The 24,797-nt window shown below is 47.4% G+C and overlaps 1 protein-coding gene across 1 annotated transcript in view; it reads right to left on the reverse strand.

Moving 5' to 3' along the window:
* Positions 1-24,797, reverse strand: part of GNAI3 (G protein subunit alpha i3) — a 140,112-nt gene that overhangs the window by 12,539 nt on the left and 102,776 nt on the right. Inside the window, exons 7-8 of the mRNA XM_063955198.1 lie at positions 12,126-12,279; positions 4,032-4,229 (exon numbers count right to left, since the gene is read on the reverse strand). Of these exons, the coding sequence (XP_063811268.1) occupies positions 4,039-4,229; positions 12,126-12,279 (345 nt within the window). The 3' untranslated portion in view covers positions 4,032-4,038. The remainder of the gene's footprint in view (positions 1-4,031; positions 4,230-12,125; positions 12,280-24,797) is intronic.

Below are 24,797 nucleotides of genomic sequence, written 5' to 3' on the forward strand. Positions count from 1 at the left end.
GCCTGAATAAGTGCCGTATATATGGTCTGAAGTTCCGATATATTTATTGGCAAGCAACTCTTTTCCTTGTTCCACTGACCCTGGAAGCAACTCCTTCCTGACACCGCTCCCCAGCCCTGAAGGCTGGCATCCGTTGTCAAAATTACCCAATCTGATATCCAAAAGGGTCTCCCTTTGTCCAGATGGGATGTCTGCAGCCACCAGGCTAATTACCTCCTTACTTCCAGAGGAAAGACCATAGTCTGCGTTTTTATTGTTTGATGAAAACCATTCCATTTGGAAGGATCAGACGTTGCAGAGGCCTCGAGTGGAACTGGGCATACTCCATGTCGAATGTCGACACATCAATCCCATCACACGCATTGCTGCGTGAATGGATACCTTTTGACTGTGTAGCAGCTCCTTAATCCTGGACTGAATTTTGGGTATTTTGTTCAGAGGTAAAATTACTCTCTGAAGACTCGAATCCCACACAGCCCCCAAGTGAGTCATCCGTTGTGACGGAACCAGGGACGACTTTGCCCAATTTATGAGCATACGTGTCTCTGCAACAAGCTATTGTCTGCCACAGATGACACTGAAGCAATTCCCGAGACTGTGCCAGGATTAATAAATTGTCGAGGTATGGAAAAATCCTTATCCCCTGCTGACGGAGAGAAGATGCCATTACCACCATAATTTTGGTGAACACTCTGGGAGCTGTGGCCAGTCCAAATTGTAGGGCCAGAAACTGAAAATGCTGCGGAAGGATAGCAAACCTGAGATAGCGCTGATGTGACAGTGTTATAGGAACGTGTAGGTAAGCATCCTGGATATCCAGGCTTACCATAAAATCTTTCGACTCCATGGCCAAAATAATGGAATGTAAAGTATTCATATGAAACCGAGGCACCCAAATGTACTTGTTCAGCACTTTGATATCGAGTATGGGCCAGTACGACACATTTGGCTTCTGGACTAGAAACAGGTTGGAATAAAAACCTTGGCCTCGTTGTGCAGTAGGAACTGGAATCATCACTCCTGACTGAAGCAACTTCTGAACTGCCTCTTGCAAAGCTCTGGCCTTTGTTTCCACTTACGGGCTGGTACAAAAAAAGCCTTTGAGGAGGGTGTTTCTTGAAAGCAAATGCATAACCGTGAAATACCCCTTTTTGCACCCAGGCATCTGTGGTAGACTGCTGCCAGATCTGTGCAAACTGAAGAAGTCGGCCTCCCACCCTGGGGTCCCCCAGTTGGAGGCCCGCACCATCAGGCTGACGGCTCATCTTCTGATTTGGAAGCCGGCCCTCTGGTTGCCCAATGCTTAGTAGTCTTACCAGACTTGTCAGATTGAGACTGTTTGCCATAACCAAAAAGCTGGAAATCTAGGCTTGGATTTATGTGTGGAAGGAAACTTCAGTTTCTTGGAGTCTGCTTCTGACTCCAAAATACTGTTTAATTCTTTACCAAAAAGAATATCTCCAGTAAACGGCAAAGACTCCAGAACCTTCTTAGGTCTGAGTCAGCCTTCCATGTACGTAGCCAAACCGCTCTGCGAGCTGCTACTACCGAAGCTGATGCCTGAAAGGCAATTGTACCCATATCCAAGGCTGCTTCTTCAATAAAAATAGCTGCCTGTTTGATATGTGCAATATGGGATTTTTGCATTCTAGATGCCATTGAAAGGTCATCCTCCAATGCATCAGCCCAGGATGCCACTGCTTTTGCCATCCAAGCTGAAGCCATGGCTGGTCTTATGATTGCCCTAGACAAGGAGAAAATGGTTTTAAGAAAACCATCTATTTTCCTATCCGTGACATCATTTAATGATGTTGAAGGCAGAGGTAATGTAGATTTTCACACCAATCGGATGACATGCGTATCTACTTTGGGAGCCACCTCCCTTTTTAAACAGTCCCCAGCCGGAAGAGGCTAATGGGATTTCCATTTCCTAGGAATTCTAAACTTCTTACTGGGTTTAACCCAAGCCTTTTGCATAATTTCCGTCAGCTGTTCTGACCCAGGAAACTCAGTCCTAACTATTTTGGGACGTTTAAACACAGGTGCCTTAGATTTTAACAAAGGCTATGCTGCCTCCTCTAAGGATAGAATGGCTTTCATAGAACTAATGTCCACTGATCTGAGGCCTTCCTCCTTGTCTCTGTATGCAGACCTGGAGTGCGACAACTCATCATCTGAAACATGTGTAGATTGGGAAGATGTTGTTTCTATGTGATTTACTTACCAACGGCCTTTAACCTGTTTCTGTTGAGAGGCTGCCGATTCCTGTACTGGATGCGATAACCCCCAGGTGGAATGTTGCATGTAAGGGTTAATAGGGTAACCTATCCCTGGTATAGGAGCTATACTGGATAATGTCTGTGCAAAAGTAGCCCATGGGGGTTCAACCTGAATCTGTGCCCGCCTCGGATTATTCAAGAGGCTTTGGTGAAAGCTAAAACAATTTGCATAATCCATTTTGAACAAGATCCTGAGAGGTTAATCCAACTTTGCAAGACAAATATGACATGAGTGTTGGTGCTGTTGTGGAGAGTGTATCCTCATCGCCCTTGCCTCTCTTAGACATGATAAATAAACCACACACCTTTACAGTGTTAATTACACAAATTGTGACTACAATCACTTTAAAATTTGTTAAAGTGACATACAATTCTATCCCTCTCAGCTTTGCACCAGCATTGAGGATTGGAATACACAGAAACTGACAGAAAATAGTAAAGTCAGCAATCACACTAGCAATCAGTCACAGGTTATACATTAGTATAATAAGCATAATGAGCACATAATCAACTACACATAGTTCAAGTATGTAGAAGAAACATATTAATGCATTACCTTATATAGGAGTTTAATTGTATTCAGTCACACAGTGAAAGAAAACGTCAGCAATAGTTTACAGACTCATATGCATCAGGCACTTATCCAACTTTTTGTACCAAAGGTAGAAAGACACTTAGTGCTGCATCATCCGGCTCAGGAGAGTGGGATACAGGGAAAACTTCAACACGCTTCCAGGATCGACGAATACGTTAGTAAACGCTGAGTGGATCTAGACGCTGTTGGTGCACACAATCGCCCCGTGAACCTACACAGTTAACACAGACGCCCAAGTGAACACCGACGTACCAGTCATACAGCTGCCTATGCTGCGACTGCGTCCTTTTAGATACACAGCATCTCAGAGGAAAGCGGGAACTCAGTTCATGGTGGGAATATTGGAGGAAACTGGTCATGAAACGGGGGGAGGGCGACCAAGGGAGCATCTTACTCCCCACTGCTGACATCAACCTTAGGGATAGCAGCCTCATACTACCCCTGGAGCCTATGATCCCTGAAGCCTAGCGCTGGTGCACCCGAGGTGGAAGCCGTGTCAGCAACTGTTCTGAAGTCTCCATCCCGAAACAGTGGGGCTGTGTGCCGATGCCTTACCTTCTCCCATTGCTCCGGCCACAGGGGGTAATTCTGAGTTGATCGCAGCAGGAACTTTGTTAGCAGTTGGGCAAAACCATGTGCACTGCAGGGGAGGCAGATATAACATGTGCAGAGAGAGTTAGATTTGGGTGGGTTATTTTGTTTCTGTGCAGGGTAAATACTGGCTGCTTTATTTTTACACTGCAATTTAGATTGCAGATTGAACACACCCCACCCAAATCTAAATCTAGCTCCATTTTTCCAATCAGAACTGCAGAGTCCCAATAACCACAGCTGCAATTGACTGAAAAGGAATGTAATGGAAAGGGAATCAGTCCAGTGCATCAGAAATACTGGCCACACCCTCATATTGAATACACACAAGGTCAACATTTTGATAGGTATGTTGAATATCAATTTGAATCCAAACACTAAGGAAGAATGAAATATGGGACTTTTCATGTAACCACAGTGACTTATAGTAAAGAAAGACTCCTAAGTTTGAACATGTGCTTGCAGCTTCAAATTACTGTATATGTCAAATTATTTGCTGCTTTATAAAATGATTACACAGTAAGCATCATGTAGTAGCGAAGCTTTTAAATATTATACACTCTTACCTCCAAGCTAATAAAGGCCACACTCCACAAGGTTGCTCTTTATGATAACATCTGTTACTGCATCAAACACAAACTGCACGTTCTTTGTGTCTGTTGCACATGTGAAATGTGTGTAGATCTCTTTTGTGTCTTTTCTTCGGTTTAAATCCTCAAACTGACATTGGATATAAGCTGCAGCCTCCTCATAAGTATTGGAACCTAGAGTAAGGAAGGTATAATAAAAGCACTTTGTCGGTTTACTATTTAGTGTGAGGGGCATGATTGGGGTCTAATCACAAGTTAGTAAAATCATGGGGGGAAAAAAACAAAAAAAAACAGTTCACTCCACAAATGAACAGTACCTGTGAAGTCTCTATGGAGGTAATTTACCGTGGACTAATTGACCCCCCCCCCCCGCCTCCCCCCCCCCCACCCACCCCCGGGGCTATCCAAGTAGCCCCAAAGTCAGCCCACACCACTGCACTTAACGCATATTTCTTTCTGGAATTGAGCAAATTGGTTATTGGGCGCAAACAGGGTGTTAACAAATTTCCCGGATTTCCCACACAATAACATATCATTTATCGGGCAATAAAAATAAAAAAAAGTGCTGTAATTGAACAGCCCAGGGCGTTAAAGCCCGAGGCTTCCACCTTTTTTCACCCCAATAAATTGCCAAGGCTAAATTAGTTTAGGGTTAAGAATGTAGAAAATGTTGTGTGTAATTTGCTTCTACACATCTGCCCTGCCCATTTGAGATTTTGATTATGCCCTGTACTGCCCTAGAACAAGGTGTTTAGTCTAGACAGCAATTTATAATGGTTCATACTTTCAGAAAGCACGTGCCTTAAAAAAAAAAAAAAAAGGATTTTAAATACCTACCGGTAAATCCTTTTCTCGTAGTCCATAAGGGATATTGGGGACATAATTAGTACGATGGGGTATAGACTGGTCCAAAGGAGCCAGTGCACTTTACATTTCTTCAACTGGGTGTGCTGGCTCCTCCCCTCTATGTCCCCTCCCACAGGCAGTTATAGGTAAAACACTGCCCAAAGGAGAATTACATACTTGAGAGAAGGAACATAACAATAAAGGTGGAGAGAATTATACACCAGCACACCAAAACATAACCAGGCCAGCAACAGCTGAACAGATAACACAAAACAGAGAACCTGCAGAAAGTAACCGCACAGAGGTGGGCACCCAATATCCCTTATGGTCTACGAGAAAAGGATTTACCGGTAGGTATTTAAAATCCTATTTTCTCTAGCATCCATATGGGATATTGGGGACAGAACTAATACGATGGAGATGTCCCAAAGCTTCCAGAATGGGCGGGAACGGGCGGAGACTGCTGCAGCACCGCCTGCCCGAACTGGGCATCCTCCTTGGCCAGGGTATCAAATTTGTAGAATTTCACAAAAGTGTTCTTCCCAGACCAGGTAGCAGCCCGGCATAGTTGTAAGGCCGAGACTCCACAGGCAGCCGCCCAGGGAGAGCCCACCGATCTTGTAGAGTGGGCCTTCAGAGACTTCGGAACAGGTAAGGCTGCCGACACATAGGTCTGTTGGATAGTAAGCCTAATCAAACGAGCAATGGACTACTTTGAAGCAGGACAACCCTTTTTCTGCGCATCATAGAGCACGTACAATGAATCAGTCTTCCTGACCTGATCTGTGCTTTTGCTTTAGATCTTCAAAGCGCGCACCACATCTAAAGACTCCTGAGGAGCTGAAGCGTCAGAACAAGACGGAACCACAATAGGTTGATTCAGATGGAATGCGGAGACAACCTTCGGCAGAAACTGCTGTCGAGCCCGGAGCTCCGCTCTGTCCTTGTAAAAGACCAAGCAGGGACTTTTACATGATAAGACCCCCAATTCTGACTGTCATCAGAGGCTCAAACCAGGAGGACTGTAGAAATTGCAACACTTCATCCAATGCCCAGGGTGCCGTAGGCGGCACAAAGGGAGGTTATAAGTGGAGCACCCCTTGTAAGAAGGTCTGAACTTCCGGCAACATAGCCAATTTCTTCTGAAAGAAAATTGAAAGAGCTGAAATCTGGACCTTAACGGAACCCAGACGTAAGCCTTTATCTACACCAGCCTACAGGAAGCGTCCCTAGTGAAACTCGGCAGACATATCTCCTCCAGATATGATGATAATGTTTTGACGTAACAGGTTTTCTGGCTTGCACCATAGTGGCAATGACCTTTTTGGAAAACCCTTTGAGAGCTAGGATATTCCGCTCAACTTCCATGCCATCAAACGAAGCCGCCGTAAGTCCGGGTAGACGAACGGTCCTTGCTGAAGATCATCATTTCTTAGCGGCAGAGGCCAAGGGCCTTCTATGGACAAGTCCAGAAGAGTTGCGTACCACGCCCTTCGAGGCCAATCTGGCAGAATCAAGACTGCTTGGATTCTGTGATGTTTGATCCGTTGGAGCACCCTTGGGATCAACGGAATCGGAGGGAATAGGTAGACCAGCCGGTAAGGCCAAGGTGACGTCAGTGCATCCACTGCACTTGCCTGAGGGTCCCTGGTTTGTGAGCAGTAGCAACGAAGCTTCTTGTTGAGGCGAGACGCCATCATGTTGATCTGCGGGAATCCCCATCTGCCGACAATCTGTTGAAACACCTGAGGATGTAATCCCCACTCCCCCGGGTGGAAGTCGTGGCGACTCAGGAAGTCCGCTTTCCAGTTGTCCACTCCTGGAATTAAAATTGTGGACAATGCTCTTGCATTTCTTTCTGCCCAGAGAAGTATTTCTGACGCTCCTCGCATGCAGGCCTTGCTTTGTGTCCCTCCTTGTCGACTGATGTACGCCACTGCCATGGCATTGTCCGACTGAACCTGGATCGCCCGATCCCTGAGCAGAGGGAAGGCCTGAAGCAGAGCATTGTATATTACCCGTAGTTCCAGAATGTTGATCGGGAGTAGGGCCTCTTGGGCAGACCACCTGGCCTGGAACTGTGCCCCCTGGGTGACAGCTCCCCATCCTCGTAGACTCGCATTAGTCGTGAGGAGAGTACAATCCTGAATCCCGAAACGTCGACCTTCCAGCAGGTTGGAAGACTGCAACCACCACAGGAGCGAAATCCTGGCCTCGCATGACAGCTGAATCATTCGGTGCATTTGGAGATGTGAACCGGACCACTTGTTCAGGATGTTCAACTGGAAAGGTCTGGCATGGAACCTGCCAAACTGTATCGCCTCGTAGGAGGCCACCATTTTTCCCAACAACTTTATGCAAAGATGAATGGAAACTCGAGTAGGATGGAGAACCATGCAAACCATCTCTTGAAGTGTTCTCACCTTGTCTTCTGGGAGAAAAACTCTTTGAGCTACAGTATCCAGTATGATACCCAGAAACAGGAGCCGTTGAAACAGTTCCAGTTGACACTTCTGTAGATTGAGGATCCATCCATGGTGAGACAGAAGTTGGATAGTGCGATCTATATGAAGCAATAGAAGCTCCCTGGAACTTGCTTTTATGAGTAGATCGTCCAGGTAAGGGACAATGTTGACCCCCTGGACTCTGAGCTGGAACATCATTTCTGCCATCAACTTCGTGAACACCCTCGGAGCTGTAGACAGGCCGAAATGCAACACCTGAAACTGGTAGTGATCGATCAGTAAGGCGAATCATAGATAGGCCTGATGAGGAAGCCAAATCGGGATATGCAGGTAGGCGTCCTTGATATCCAGGGACACAAGGAATTCCTGTTGTTCCAGGCCCGCGTTCACCGCTCTTAAAGATTCCATCTTGAATTTGAAAACCTTCAGGTAAGGATTCATGACTTCAGATTCAAAATGGGTCTCACAGACCCGTTTGGTTTTGGCACTACAAACAGACTGGAGTAGTAACCTTGTCCTTGTTGTAGCAGGGGTACTGGAACAATGCCCTGGAACTGGACCAACTTGTCGATGGCCAGTAGTAGCGTAACACGCATATTTTCCAGAGCTGGATAGCCTAATTTGAAAAATCGTTGGGGAGGATCACCGTCTAACTCCAGTTTGTAACCCTGAGAGATAAGGTCCCTTACCAAGGCATCTTGGCAGGAACTGTCCTAGATGTGGCTGTAGTGACGTAATCAAGCACCCACCGCGAGATCCCCTCAGGGTGGGTGGGCACCGTCATGCTGAAGTTTTAACGGAAGCTGAACTGGTGCTCTGATCCTGAGAGCCGGCAACGGCTGGTTTCTTAGGCTTACCTCTGGAGCCTCTAGCTGCATTGGAGGCACCCCGAGCCCTAGATCGAAATCTGGAGGACCGAAAGGACTGAGTAGACGGTCCCGGGTAAGTACGTCTAGCAGGCGGAGCCCCTGAAGGGAGAAACGTGGATTTCTCAGCAGTAGCTTTGGAGATCCATGCGTCCTATTCACCTCCGAAGAGCCATTCACCTGTGAAGGGAAAAGATTCCACATTACGTTTGGAGTCAGCGTCTGCTATCCACTGACATAACCATATGGCACTGCGTGCAGACACAGCCATAGCACTGGTCCTAGCACTAATATTGCCAATCTCTTTAAAGGGAGTCGCAGAGGAATCTTGCCGTGTCCTGAATGTGTTTTAGGAAAGTTACAGTAGTATCCCCTGAAAGGCCCTCCTGAATCTGAGTAGCCCATGTATGAATGGCATGCGTCATTCTAGCAACCAGCAATGACCGGCCTTTGAGCTATACCTACAGCAGTGTAGTTAGATTTTATAGTGGTCTCCATTTTTTTATCCCCTGGGTCCTTTACCGTAAGAGCCCGGAGCAGGAAGTACCGCCTCTTCAGAAAGGCGAGAGACTGAGACGTCTACTGCTGGAGATTCTTCCCAGGATTTCCTGCCTTCAGGGGCAAATGGGAAGGTATTTAAAAACCTTTTGGACAACTCATTTTTTTTCTGGATTTTTCCAGGCTAATTTAAATAAATCATCCAATTCTTTAGAATCAGGGAAGGTGACAGTCAGTTTTGTGGGAGGAAAAATGACTGCTGATTAGTAGAATCCTCCAGGGGGAGCTTTAACACATCCCGTATAGCCAATATAAGTAGTTCAATACCCTGTGCAGGGATGGAGTCCCCGCTTATGGGGTCCACATCATCCTGTACATCATCATCAGTATCTGATAGAAGTGCAGGTAAAGCACGTTTTTGTACACCTGTAGTGGACAGGGGGGATGTTTAACAGCTAGATTTGCCACTGCTTGTGCAGTTCCTGAGTTTTATTGGCATTTGCAGTGAGTTGAGATAGCATATCAGACATCATAGTTTTGATAGCCCCCAGCCAGGAGGGCTCTGGACTCTACCCCACATTGTTATCAGCATTTTGGGATGACTGACTACATTGCTCACATGATATGGAGTCAGATGAGCTAGGGGAAAAATCCCTGAGAGGGATGATATTTGTACACAAAATAGCGGCTCTCTCCCTCTACACCCTGTACCAGTAATCCAGCATGTGACCATTATGGAGGAGCTGTGTGAGGCTGCTGCTTATGCAGAGGAGGGCGCCAAAATGCCGCTGGGCCCGCTCTGATGTAGCTCCGGCCCCCGCTATGGTGACGGAGCTACTGTGTGTATTTTTTACTGGCCAGGTCTCCTAAATATTAGTAACCTCACATAAATGCTTGGTACCACGTAATAAGCCAGTCTCACGCAGCGGTCAAAGCGGGTCTACCCCCAGGTGGGACCCGTACGCCTCACCAGCGCTTTTGCCGCACAGTAAACCGGGACACACCCCTAGTGGGGTCCCCGGTGTGTACTCACCACCGCTGATCACCTTCAAGCAGTGTTAGGGGTGTGCGGCATGCTGCGGCAGCGATAGCCAAGGCGCCATGCCCCGCTGAACAAACAGCCCCTCAGGACGGTGGTTCTGCAGCGGGGAAGCGGCTCTGCACCTCAAGAGGCTGCTGACCGTCCCCCTCCCCTAACTCCAACGGTGCAGGTATGCTCTTGCCCAGACAGCATACCAAAATAAATAAAAGTTTTACATAAATATAAGAAAAACTCTGGAGCTTGCAGTGTGTGCATCCTCTCCTGAGGGCACTTTTTTCTAAACTGACCTGTAGGAAGAGGCATAGAGGGGAGGAGCCAGCACACTCAGTTGAAGAAATTTAAAGTGCACTGGCTCCTTTAGACCCATCTATACCCCATAATACTAATTCTGTCCCCAATATCCCTTATGGATGCTAGCGAAATAGCTGTAACTGGACCTACAATGACCTGTTGGCGACGCCTACGTTCCCAGCCCCTTCTCTCTCCTGCTCCCTCGCCACTTATGTCTCTATTTGGAAATTCGGCTCCCCCCCCCCCCCCCCCCCCCGGTAATACTCCAGTGTCATTCCGGCTGTGGCTTAATAGTGGTATCCACAGGGTTGATCAGTTGTTAGATATGTCTGGTATTTTGAGCTTTCCTGCAATTCAAGCCAAATAGAACCTCCCAGATAGGGAGATACTTACAACTTAAGCATTTCCTATTGGAATTATGCACCCACGCTAATTATAGACATGCAACCACCCCGTCTCAAAACTTGTGCTTCTCCCAAGCCTACCAGAGTCATGCTCTGTCTACCATATACAAATTAATTATTGACAAGGCTTTCCCCTCAGAGACTAAATTTATTAGGGACTGGGAATCTGACCTCAACGGTTTCATTGGGGAGGATAACTGTCCAGAAATATTTAGTAACACATTTTCCTCTTCTGCAAATGTCGTGGTGATGGAAACACATTATAAGGTGCTCTCTAGCTTGTATCGTTGCCCTAGTCTGCTGGCTAAAATGTATCCTGGAACCCCCAACACCTGTTGGAGATGTATGGCGGCTGTCGGCACTCCCTTACATGGTGGGACTGTCCTCTGCTTATACCTTTTTGGGGGAGAGTTTTGGAAGCAGTAAGTGTCATCCTTCAGGAACAGTTACCTTTCTGTCCCAGCTTTCGGCGGTTAAATTTACTACGTTGGCCCAAATCTCAATATAAAAAGACGATTTTACGCCATATCCTTAGTGTTTCGAAGGCGGTTATTCCAGTACACTGGAAGTCCACTATCATTCCTACCATGTGGTGTGCTTGCATAAATCATTATATGGTCATGGATGACCTAACCTCTTCCCATGCCTCCAGGAATCAAGCCTTTACTGCTACTTGGTATCCATGGTTGGTCTATAAAGAATCGGATCACTACAGCACCATACAGTGAGACAATAACTTGTCTTCGGTTAGTGCTTTACCTACACCCCTGTAGTAACTAAATACCTAGTTTATTGTGCTGTGGGACTCTTCCTATATTTTCTTCTTTCTTCCATCTTTTTCTCTGCTCTTACTTCTCATTTCCTTTCTTCCTTTATATGTACTTCTCAATGTTTGTTATATATTGTGAGATTATACGGTATGCTTGCTTCTGAGCTTTCAATATTAGTATTTGTGTATACCTTGAAATCTTTTACATATCGACCTGTACTCTGTGATACTGAAATTATCCAATAAAAACAATTTACAAAAAAAAAATTTGATGTATAAGAAAGCCTAAATCATTACAGTACATACTTCTATACGAACTGTGACCACTATATAAAACAGATGCATAATGAGAATGACGGACTACTATTAAGCTATGAAAACACTTATGCCATGTAAAGGATGAGTTGGTCATTGAAGTTCTGTCCATCTTTCTGCTTCCATTGGTACCAGAATTCTGTGCGAGTTGTGTTCTCATTAACTCCTTTTTGTTTTTAAGAAACCTGATGCCATTTCAATACTTAGATGTCATATTCCCTTTTTTTTTATTCATGTGCCAAGCAGTTTGATTATTAAACTTTGCAAACAGAGAATATCTTGGTTTATTATATTTCTGGTTAATTTAAAATTGATTACAGTGGTTTAATGCAACAAGAACCTAAGAAAAACCACAAAGTGTTTGCTTTGAGATGGGTTGGGTCAGGGTAAGATATAGCTAAAGATGGATATTATTAATTTTTTTAAACAAACTATGTGATTTTGTCATGATTATTCCCGTCACATACATCACACAGGCTCAGCTGATGTGTGACAGCAAGTACTATTAATGTCTGTTGCAATCTTTGTAGCTATAAATGTCAAACATATTCAGGGCAGGCTAGTCACTACATACCTGTGTATTCTGGGTAGCAGATTGTCAGTGAGCTCCTGCTGATCTTTTCCTCAAATAGGTCCTTCTTGTTAAGGAAAAGGATTATGGACGTCTCAATAAACCACTTATTGTTGCAAATACTGTCAAACAGTTTCATGCTCTCATGCATACGATTCTGTTGAAAGGAACAATAGAAATTACAATCTAGAAGGTAGCAGCTGAAAAAAACAATTTTTACAAGCAGTACTGCCGCTCACGACATACTGTAACATGATTTCAGTATTCCCTTCGCTATTTGGAAGCATACTGTAGAAGAACAACAACAAATAGGGGAGGCAGCATTCAATATAACAAACACGGTATGTTTAGAAGTAGGAGCAGATTGTCGTTTGCTCCCATACAGATGTGTTCTCATACATATAGCCTCAATACGCCATGCAACGTGAGATGCCTAGCACAACTGAGCCACGAGGTTCCGTTAAACTCTACTAGCGTCTTTATTGCCAAAGATTTGTCTTAGTCACAAAGTGATGCAACGAGAGTGCACCAGTAGATTTTGCCGACTAATCTGATATGCGATACTTGCATATCTGTATGCAAATGAGTCTGTATATGAAGCACAACAAAACTTGACATGGAAAAAAGCCATACCCACTGCATCATAGCACTTCATATTCAGATTCAGATACTCATTCGCACACAGATATACTCGTGTTGCATATCAAATTTATCAGCAGTCTCCAGATGTGTCCTAGTCACTTCATATTGCGACTAACGGGGGGTATACACGGGAGAGATGTGTGCTGAGCGAACCGCTCAGCACACATCTCTCCCGCCGCTCAGCACAGCGCGATGTGTGCTGAGCAATGCGGGGGGAGGATGGGGGCCGCTCATTTCACCCAGCGGGTGAAATGAGCGACTTGCTAGATTGGCCTGCATGCAGACTCAATCTAGCAGCGGCGATAGCGATGTGCGGGGCCGCGCATCGCTATCGCTGAGGGGGCTACACACGAGTGATCTGTTCTTAAAATCTAAGCAATCTAGTCAGATTGCTTAGATTTTAAGCATGGATCTCTCCGTGAGTTAAGATGCATTTTCAGCAAAAAGAGATACCAGTTGCAGAGTTTTGAGCCTGTACCAATGATGTGCGAGTGTGTGTATATATGTATGTAGAAGTGCATGCTGGGACTTGTAATTTCATATCATCTAGAGAGCCACAGGTTGGCCAGGCCTGATTTACTTTCTCCCATTGTTCATATCCAGGGATTACATGTGTGACTGCAGCCCCTGTAGTTTTTTGTTTAGTGAAGTGCTGTCCCACTCACCCCTAACAGAGCAGCACCATGAACTGTAAGTGACCTTTTCTCCAGGGCCCTTACTTAGCATGAGAGTCTGGAAAATGTCCCTGAGCAGCCAGCAGCACAAATCCCCAGGAAAACCCCCCCATCTGATTGGGGACTCTGGTTGTAGGGTAAAAGAGCCTGTGGGGCTGGTTGTCTCTAGTGTAATCCTGGTCAGTAAGGTGACAGGACGAGAGGGATAAGAGAGGCAGCCAATGAGAAGAGGGGGCTCAGACACAGATGGGAATGTACCTGTGGAGCACTCTCACCATGTAGCAGCCAGGAGTACAATGCGGTCTGGTGGGAGAGAGGGGATGCCCAGAGGCCATGAAGATGAAGATAGCAGGAATGGTCTGGGGTCAGCGGCTGTGTCACTAGCACAGAAACTGCTACAGTGACAGAATCCCGGCTGCATCAAGAAGGCGCTAGGACCCACAGAAAACCCTGGGCAGTGAGTACCCCAGGAGATCCACGGTGAGGAACCCTCCTGAAAGTCCTGGAGACCACAAGCAATAAATGAAAAGATCCCACAGGATCCCTTACAGTGGGATGCGGTTATGTGACTGGTGGGCTTTGATATAATTTTCACAGCTTCAGTCACGGTAATCCCTGTCACAGAGACGTTTATAAAATCTTTTCAGGAGTGCCACCGTGGTGAACAGGGGCATATCCCTGGAGAGGCCCTCATGAATTTGAGTAGCCCACGTATGAAGGGCATGAGTCATCCAACAACCCGCTATGACCGGCCTTTGCGATACACCTGCTGCCTGTGTATACAGACTTCAGTGTAGTCTCTATTTTTCTGTCCCCAGGGTCCTTTATGGTAAAGGAGCCCGAGGCAGGCAGCACTGCCTTTTTTGACAGTCAAGAGACTGATACGTCCACCCTGGGGGTTCTTCCCAGAATTTCCTACCTTCAGAAGCAAATGGGAAAGTGTGCAAAAACTTTTTGACACTTGGTATTTTTTGTCTGGATTTTTCCAGGCTAACTTAAATAGGTCATCTAACTCTGCAGAATCAGGGATAGTGACATTAGACTTGTTTTGTGTAAAGAACAACGACTGCTGTGATGCAGCATCCTCTAAAGGGAGGTTTAACACGTCCCTTATAGCCAGAATGAGGGGTTCAATACCCTGAGCAGAAGAGGAATCCCCAGTAACGGGATTCAAGTCATCCCCATCCTCATGTTTATCCTCATCTGAATCAGAAAGTAGAGCAGGCAAACCACGCTTCTGTGGTGCCGCATGAGGGGGTGCTGTGTAACATCAGCCCTAGCAGCTAAGTCTGCAACAGCCTGTTGTAGTAGCGGAGCTTTCTGTACATTTGCAGTGAGCTGGGATGACATATCAGACATCAGTTTTAAGAGACCCTAGCCAGGAGGGCTCTGGACCCTGTCCCCCAGCCCCTTCACTGATTTGTGAAGATTGGCTGCATAGTTCACAAGATACAGAATCAGATGATACTAGAGAGAATCTGGTATGACATACACTGCAAGTTTCACAGTAAGCACAAGAACATACACACAGACAGTAATACTGATCAAGCCTGCCCTTACTGTATGTGAGAGGAGAGAGAGAGAGGGACACCAGCACACCCCTAGCTGCACAGTCCCAGTGAGGCTGACAGCTAATTATATAACAGTAACACTAATAATCTCTGTCCTGCAGAGGACCCAGATAGTGTACAATAGCGGCTCTCCCCCTTTGCTACACCCTGTACCAGTTTTCCAGCGTGTCTTGTGAGGCAGAAAGCGCTGTGTGCGCCGTCTGTGGCTGCATTAAGCAGGGGAAGGCGCCAAAATGCCTGCGGTCCCGCTCTGAGGTAGATCCGCCCATTCCAATGGTGCCAGAGCTACAGTGATTTTTCATACTGGCAATGTCTCCTGTTTGCTTAAAAATATCACACAAGTGCTAGTTCAAGCTATTTGAAGCCAGTCTACACAGGGGGGCTCAAGCGGGTCCCCCACCAGAGGGTCCCGTATGCCACGCCCACGTTCAGCCACACTTTGAAACGGGGGACCCCCCGAGCGGAGCCCCCGGTTCGTACTCACCACAGTCAGGTGAGTTTGCTGGCCAATCTAGCACAGTAATCCCACGGTCATTGAACCAGGTTTTGGTACTTTTGGCAGTGTGGGCAGGTGCAAAGTCCTGCTGGAATATGAAGTCAGCATTTCCATAAAGCCTGTCTGCTGAAGGAAGCATGAAGTCCTCTAAAATGTCCTGGTAAACGACTGTGTTGACTCTGGGCTTAATAAAGCACAGTGGACCTACACCAGCAAATGACATGGTTCCCCAAATCAACACAGACTGTGGAAACTTAACACTGGACTTCAAGCATTTTGGGTTGTGTGCCTCTCCATTCTTCCTCCATACTCTGGGACCTTGGTTTCCAAAGAGATGCAAAATTTGATCTAATCAGAAAAGAGGACTTTGGACTACTGAGCAACAGACCAGTTCTTTTTTTCTTTAGCCCAGGTAAGACGCTTCTGACGTTTGTTGGTCAGGAGCGGCTTGACAAGAGGAATACAACATTTAAAGCCCATGTCCAGGATCCGTCTGTGTGTGGTGGCTCATGATGCACTAACTCCAGACTCAGTCCACTCCTTGTGAAGCTCCCCCACACTTTTGAATGGCCTTTTCCTGACAATCCTCTCCAGGCTGCGGTCATCCCTGCTGCTTGTGCACCTTTTCCTTCCACACTTTTCCCTTCTACTTAACTTTCTATTAATGTGCTTTGATACAGCACTTTGAGAACATCAAACTTCTTTTGTAATTTCCTTTTGAGGATTTCCCTCCTTGTGGAGGGTGTCAATGATGGTTTTCTGCACAACTGTCAGGTCAGCAGTATTCCCCATGACTGTGAATTGTACTGAACCAGACTGAGAGACCATTTAAAGGCTCAGGAACCCTTTGCAGGCGGTTTGTATTAATTAGCTGATTAGGGTGTGACACTTTGAGCCTACAATATTGAACCTTTTCATAATATTCAAATTTTCTGAGATTTTAGATTTGTTTTTGTTTTTTAAGCTGTAAGCCACAATCATCAAAATTATAAAAAATAAAGTCTGGAAATATCACACTTTGCATGTAATGAGCCTAGATAATAGGATTTTGGTTACCTACCGGTAAATCCTTTTCTCGTAGTCCGTAGAGGATGCTGGGGTCCACATTAGTACCATGGGGTATAGACTGGTCCACCAGGAGCCATTGGCACTTTAAGAGTTTGAGAGTGTGGACTGGCTCCTCCCTCTATGACTCTCCTACCAGACTCAGTCTAGAAACTGCGCCCGAGGAGACGGACATCTTCGAGAGAAGGATTTAACACAGATAGTGGCGAGATTCATACCAGCTCACACATACAAGGCACATCAAGCTAACTTAGCTTGAAAACTCAGCAACCGCTGAGAACATTACTTACCAAGTAAACAACACAGTACTTAACTAAAAACAAAGTTGTACTGAACCAGATAACAATTGCAGGAAAACGAAAAGCTGGGCGGGCGCCCAGCATCCTCTACGGACTACCAGAAAAGGATTTACCGGTAGGTAACCAAAATCCTATTTTATCTTACGTCCTAGAGGATGCTGGGGTCCACATTAGTACCACGGGATGTACCAAAGCTCCCAGAACATAAGGGAGAGCGCGGAGGCTCCTGCAGAACTGATTGACTGAACTTCAGAAGCGAAAGTATTGAACTTGTAGAACTTTGGAAACCTGTTCGACCCAGACCAAGTTGCTGCTCGGCAAAGTTGGGACACCCCGAGCAGCCGTTCAGGAAGAACCCACCTTACGTTTAGAGTGGGCCTTGACAGACGTAGGACACAGCAAGCCTGCCGTAGAATACGCATGCTGGATAGTGAACCTGATCCAGAGAGATATCTTCTGCTTAGAAGCAGGACACCCAATTTTCTTGGGATCATACAGGACAAACAGAAAGTCCGATTTCCTGTGCTGAGCAGTACTTTTCACATAAATTGTCAGAGCCCTTACAACATCCAAGGACTTTGATGAAATTGAGGAGTCAGTAGCCACTGGCACCACAATAGGTTGATTGATATGAAATGCCGACACAACCTTCCGAAGAAACTGCTGATATGTCCGGAGCTCAGCTCTATCTTCGTGGAAGATCAAATATGGGCTTTTACACAATAAAAGCCCCCAACTCCGACACACGTCTAGCAGAAGCTAAAGCCAACAAAGTGACAGCTTTCCACATTAGAAATTCGACTTTAACCTCCTGTAGAGGCTCGAACCATTCAGATTGGAAGAACTGCAACACCACGTTAAGGTCCCAAGGCACTGTAGGCGGTACAAAGGGAGGTTGGATGTGCAGAACTCCCTTCAAAAATGTCTAAACCTCAGAGAGGGCAGCCAATTGTTTTTGGAAGAAAACGGATAGGGACGAGTTCTGGACCTTCACAGATACCAACTTTAGGCCCATATCCACACCAGCTTGTAAGAAGAGGAGAAACCGTCCCAGTTGAAACTCCACTGCAGGAAATTTCTTGGACTCACACCAAGATACATATTTTTTCCAAATTCGATGGTAATGTTTAGACGTTACTCCTTTCCTAGCCTGTATCAGGGTAGGAATAACCTTGTTCGGAATGCCCTTCTGAGCTAGTATCAGGCGTTCAACCTCCATGCCGTCAAACGTAGCCGCAGTAAGTCTTGATAGGCGAACGGCCCCTGCTGCAGCAGGTCCTCCCGAAGAGGAAGAGGCCTCGGCTCTTCTTGCAGTAAATCCAGAAGATCAGCGTACCAAGCCCTTCTTAGCCAGTCTGGAGCAATGAGGATCGCTTGAACCCTTGTTCTCCTTATGAGCTTTAGAACTCTTGGGATGAGTGGAAGTGGAGGAAACACGTACACCGACAGGAACACCCACGGTGTCACTAGGGCGTCCACCGCCACTGCTTGCGGGTCCCTCGACCTGGAACAATACCGCAAAAGCTTCTTGTTGAGACGAGAGGCCATCAGGTCGATCTGGGGTACGCCCCAAAGATCTGTTACCTCCTTGAACACCTCCGGATGGAGACCCCACTCCCCTGGATGGAGATTGTGTCTGCCGAGAAAGTCCACTTCCCTGTTGTCTACTCCCAGAAAGAAGATTGCTGACAGCGCCAACGCGTGTTTTTCTGCCCAGAGGATGATTCTTGTTACCTCTGACATTGCAGCTCTGCTCTTCGTTCCGCCCTGTCGGTTTATGTAAGCCACTGTTGTTACATTGTCCGACTGCATTTGAACGGCCTGATTTCTCAGAAGATGGGCCGCTCGAAGAAGACCGTTGTAGACGGCTCTTAGTTCCAGAATGTTTATCGGCAGGCCGACCTTACAGACTTGACCACCTTCCTTTGAAGGTTTTCCCTTGAGTGACTGCGCCCCAGCGCCCCAGCCCCGGAGACTTGCATCCGTGGCTAGAAGGATCCAGTCCTGAATCCCGAACCTGCGGCCCTCCAGAAGGTAAGATAATTGCAGCCACCAAAGGAGTGAAATACTAGCCTTTGGTGACAGACAAATTCTCTGGTGCATGTGTAGATGGGATCCCGACCACTTGTCTAGGAGATCCAGTTGGAAGGACCGAGCGTGAAACCTCCCGTACTGCAGAGCCTCGTACGAGGCCACCATCTTCCCCAGAAGGCGAATGCACCCCGGACAATCGTTTGATGCCATTATCAGCAGATCATCCAGATACGGAATTATGTTCACCCCTTGTCTGTGGAGGAGAATCATCATTTCCGCCATCAAGTTGGTGAATACCCTCGGTGCTGTGGAGAGACCGAATGGGAAAGCCTGGAACTGAAAGTGACAGTCCAACAGCGCAAATCGCAGATAAGCTTGATGCGGCAGCCATATCGGAATGTGGAGGTACGCATCTTTGATATCCAGGGATACTAGGAATTTGCCCTCCTCCAGACCTGATATCACCGCCCTTCTGGACTCCATTTTGAACTTTAACTCCCTCAGACAGGGGTTTAGTGATTTTAAGTTCAGAATGGGCCTGACCGAACCATCAGGTTTTGGTACAACGAAAAGGTTCGAATAGTAACCTTTGTTCTGCATGTGAGGTGGTACTGGCACAATGACCTGTGCCTCCACCAACTTCTGGACAGCTTCTTGCAGGACAGTCCTGTCTGCCAGCAGAGCTGGCAAGCCTGATCTGAAAAATCGGTGAGGAGGGAGATTTAGAAATTCCAGCCTGCACCCCTGAGACACAATATCTTGCACCCAGGGGTCCAGGCCGGATGACACCCAGACATGACTGAAATGTCTGAGTCTCGCTCCCACCGGCCCCACCTCTGGGGCGTGCAGTCCACCGTCATGCGGAGGACTTTGGTGTACCTGAAGCAAGTTGATGTTCCCGGGAACCCGCAACCGCAGGCTTCTTGAACTTGGGCTGACCTCCCCGAAAGAAGGACGGCTTTGCCTTTCTGAGCTTGTTAGACTGAAAGGACTGTGGCGTAACTGAAGAAAAGGGTTTCTTCGGAGAAGGTGTAGCTGAGGGAAGGAAGGGTGACTTACCAGCCGTAGCCGTGGAGATCCACGCATCTAACGCTTCCCCAAAGAGAGCCTGACCTGTGTATGGTAGGGTCTCCACACTCCTCCTGGATTATGCGTCGGCAGACCACTGGCGCAACCACAGTCCTCGACGAGCCGATACTGACATGGAGGAAATCCCTGCAGCTATAGAACCCAGGTACTTCATGGATTCCACCAGAAATCCTGCCGAATCCTGAATGTTACGTAAAAACAATACAACATCACATTTCTCCATAGTATCCAAATCCTCGAGTAACGTGCCTGACCACTTGACTATAGCTTTGGCAATCCAAGCACTGGCAATAGTGGGACGTAGTATTGCCCCAGAAGCCGTGTACATGGATTTGAGCGTATTATCAATTTTACGATCAGCCGGCTCTTTCAAGGCGGTAGATCCTGGAACAGGTAAAACCACCTTTTTTGAGAGTCGGGATACTGACGCGTCAACAATAGGCAAGTTTTACCATTTTTTCCTACCCTCTACCGGGAAAGGAAACGCTACCCCTTTAAGGTACCTGGAATTTTTTATCCGGGTTTTCCCAAGCCTTTTCAAATATAGCATTTAATTCCTTTGACGCAGGGAAGGTTTAGGGAGACTTTCTTATTTTCAGTGAAGTAAACCTCCTCAACCTGCTTGGGGGTTGTATCAGCAATATTCAACACATCCCTAATAGCCTCTATCATCAACTGCACCCCTTTTGCAAGAGATGCAGACCCCCGCAACACATCCCCGTCACCGTCTGTAGTATCAGAGTCGGTATCGGAATCAACCTGCATGATCTGAGCAAGAGCACGTTTATGGGAATATACAGCGGGGAGCCCTGATGTACCAGAACTGGGCCATACTGCCATAGAGTTCTGTAAAGCCTGAGATGCAGATTCATTTTTGTGCAACCCTATTAGAAATCTGAGAAATCTTAGATTTGATAGAGGATAACCACTCAGGCTCCCTTGCTGGAAACTGTGCTAAACCAGTGCAATCCTGATTACATGGAATGGGATCATCCCGAGAGGACATATCCTCTGCAGCATATGACAGAGTCCCTGAACATTGCTTAATGGAGACCACAGACACACACATCGCAAAAACGCGATATAGCGCGTATTTTACCCGCTTTTGATGTCCGGGGACTCACTTATCTAAAATGGGAGGGTCCCCGGGGACGCGCTCCGCAGCAGCAAATACTCCGGTACTCACATTTAGCAGCTGGACGCGCTCATCTGAATCTCTGAGATCGCGCCAGCCAGTCAGCGGCACGCAGGTGGTGACTGGCTATTTCCAGAACCAATCACCTCCTGTAGTCTCCAGCCAATCATCCCTGCAGCGTCTCCCGCCAGTCCGCCCGCTTTGAATCCTCCTCCCCGCAGACTTGGGCTCCGCCACCAGCACATGGATGAATCTGTGCTGCAGCGTTGACAGACTGGCCCCGCTCATCTCCACCTCCTCCCCGCTAATATAGTGTCATTAGTGCAGAGATGACACAGGATGCAGAGTAAGGAAGAGCTGACCTATGTCCCGGCAGCAGAAAAAGAGGAGCCGGCGGGGGACGACAGTGCTGCAGCTGCGGCAGAGGAGAGCGCACCCCTCATCACTGATGAGGAGAAGCAAGAGAATGGGGGGGATGGAACTCCGTGCCGGGAGATGAGGAGAAGAAGATCGCTGCTGCTGCTGGAGGAGCAGGGGACCCGGAGACCAGCACAGAGTTTGTACACCCGGAAGGTGGCTGGGGATGGCTGGTCATGCTCTCCGCCATGTGGTGCAATGGGTCCGTCTTTGGCATCCAGAACGCATGCGGGGTCATCTTCGTGGTCCTGATCCAGGAGTCCTCAGCTCACGTTTAAAACAGGTGATTGGGGCTGGCGGGTGTCCAGACATGGCACAGTACACGGTACTCTGCCCGAGTGAGGGAGTGGGATACTGTAACAGTCACTTCATTAAGAAACTTTTGTCCAATTTTCTATGCTTACACATAAATAGCGTTTATAAGGAAACCTGTCAGTGTCACATAATGTTATTACTGGTGTCTTATGTTGGTAGAGGTACGTGTGCCCAGTTCCCGTGCAAGCATCACTTTAAAAAAGATTGAGGGATACAAATACAAATGAATAAGATTTTAAACCTACCGGTAAATCTTTTTCTCCTAGTCCGTAGAGGATGCTGGGGACTCCGTAAGGACCATGGGGAATAGACGGGCTCCGCAGGAGACATGGGCACTAAAAAGAACTTTAGATATGGGTGTGCACTGGCTCCTCCCTCTATGCCCCTCCTCCAGACCTCAGTTAGAGAAACTGTGCCCAGAGGAGACGGACAGTACGAGGAAAGGATTTTTGTTAATCTAAGGGCAAGATTCATACCAGCCCACACCATATAACATGGAATATACGAACCAGTTAACAGTATGAAACAAAACAGCATCAGCCCGAGACTGATCAAACTGTAACATAACCCTTATGTAAGCCAAAACTATATACAAGTCTTGCAGAATTTAGTCCGCACAGGGACGGGCGCCCAGCATCCTCTACGGACTAGGAGAAAAAGATTTACCGGTAAGTTTAAAATATTATTTTCTCTTACGTCCTAGAGGATGCTAGGGACTCCGTAAGGACCATGGGGATTATACCAAAGCTCCAAAACGGGCGGGAGAGTGCGGATGACTCTGCAGCACCGATTGAGCAAACATGAGGTCCTCCTCAGCCAGGGTATCAAACTTGTAGAACTTTGCAAAGGTGTTTGAACCCGACCAAGTCGCCGCTCGGCAAAGCTGTAATGCCGAGACGCCTCGGGCAGCCGCCCAAGAAGAGCCCACCTTCCTAGTGGAATGGGCCTTTACCGAATTTGGTAACGGCAATCCAGCCGTAGAATGAGCCTGCTGAATCGTGTTACAGATCCAGCGAGCAATAGTCTGCTTAGAAGCAGGAGCGCCAACCTTGTTGGCTGCATACAGGACAAACAGAGCCTCAGTTTTCATAACCCGAGCCGTTCTGGCCACATAAATTTTCAATGCCCTGACCACATCAAGGGACTCGGAATCCTCCAAGTCCTGCGTAGCCACCGGCACCACAATAGGTTGGTTCATATGAAAAGATGAAACCACCTTAGGCAAAAATTGAGGACGAGTCCGCAACTCCGCTCTATCCACATGGAAAATCAGCTAGGGGCTTTTGCGAGATAAAGCCGCCAACTCAGACACTCGCCTTGCCGATGCCAAGGCCAACAACATGACCACTTTCCAAGTGAGATACTTCAATTCCACCATCTGAAGAGGCTCAAACCAGTGAGACTTAAGGAACCTCAACACCACGTTAAGGTCCCATGGTGCCACTGGAGGCACAAAAGGAGGCTGGATATGCAGCACTCCCTTAACAAAAGTCTGTACTTCTGGGAGAGAAGCCAATTCCCTCTGAAAGAAAATGGATAGGGCCGAAATCTGAACCTTCATGGAGCCTAATTTTAGGCCCAAATTCACTCCGGTCTGTAGGAAGTGAAGAAAACGGCCCAGATCGAATTCTTCCGGAGAAGCATTCCTGGACTCACACCAAGACACATACTTCCTCCATATACGATGATAATGTTTCGTCGTCACGTCCTTCCTAGCCTTTATCAGAGTAGGAATGACCTCATCCGGAATGCCCTTTTCCGATAGGATCCGGCGTTCAACCGCCATGCCGTCAAACGCAGCCGCGGTAAGTCTTGGAACAGACAGGGCCCCTGTTGCAACAGGGCCTCTCTGAGAGGAAGAGGCCACGGATCTTCTGTGAGAATTTCCTGCAGATCCGGATACCAGGCCCTTCGAGGCCAATCTGGAACAATGAGAATTGTCTGTACTCCTCTTCGTCTTATGATTCTCAATACCTTGGAAATGAGAGGATGAGGAGGGAACACATAGACTGACTGGAACACCCACGGTGTCACCAGGGCGTCCACTGCTACCGCCTGAGGGTCCCTTGACCTTGCGCAATACCTCGGAAGTTTCTTGTTGAGGCGTGACGCCATCATGTCTATTTGAGGCAGTCCCCACTGACTTGCAATCTCTGCGATGACTTCCTGATGAAGTCCCCACTCTCCTGGATGTAGATCGTGTCTGCTGAGGAAGTCCGCTTCCCAGTTGTCCACTCCCGGAATGAAGACTGCTGTCAGAGCGCTTACATGACTTTCCGCCCAGCGAAGAATCCTGGCGGTTTCCGCCATTGCCACCCTGCTCTTTGTTCCGCCTTGACGGTTTATATGAGCCACTGCGGTGATGTTGTCTGACTGAATCAGAACCGGTAGGTCGCGAAGCAAATTCTCCGCTTGACGAAGGCCGTTGTATATGGCCCTTAATTCCAGTACGTTGATGTGCAGAAAAGCCTCCTGGCTTGACCATAGCCCTTGGAAGTTTCTTCCCTGTGTGACTGCTCCCCATCCTCGGAGGCTCGCGTCCGTGGTTACCAGAACCCAGTCCTGAATGCCGAACCTGCGACCCTCTAGAAGGTGAGCACTCTGCAGCCACCACAGGAGAGGTACCCTGGCCCTGGGGGACAGGCTGATCATCTGATGAATCTGTAAATGCGACCCGGACCACTAGTCCAGAAGGTCCCACTGAAAAGTCCTCGCATGGAACCTGCCTAATGGAATGGCCTCGTAAGACGCCACCATCTTTCCTAGAACTCGAGTGAAGTGATGCACCGACACCCTTTTTGGCTTCAAGAGGTCCCTGACCAAGTTCAGGAGTTCTAGGGCCTTTTCACTCGGGAGAAAACCCCTTTTCTGGTCTGTATCCAGAATCATGCCTAAGAAAGGCAACCGGGTCGTTGGAACCAACTGTGACTTCGGGAGA

The sequence above is a fragment of the Pseudophryne corroboree genome, chromosome 2, assembly GCF_028390025.1.
Source record: "Pseudophryne corroboree isolate aPseCor3 chromosome 2, aPseCor3.hap2, whole genome shotgun sequence".
Lineage (NCBI taxonomy): Eukaryota > Metazoa > Chordata > Amphibia > Anura > Myobatrachidae > Pseudophryne > Pseudophryne corroboree.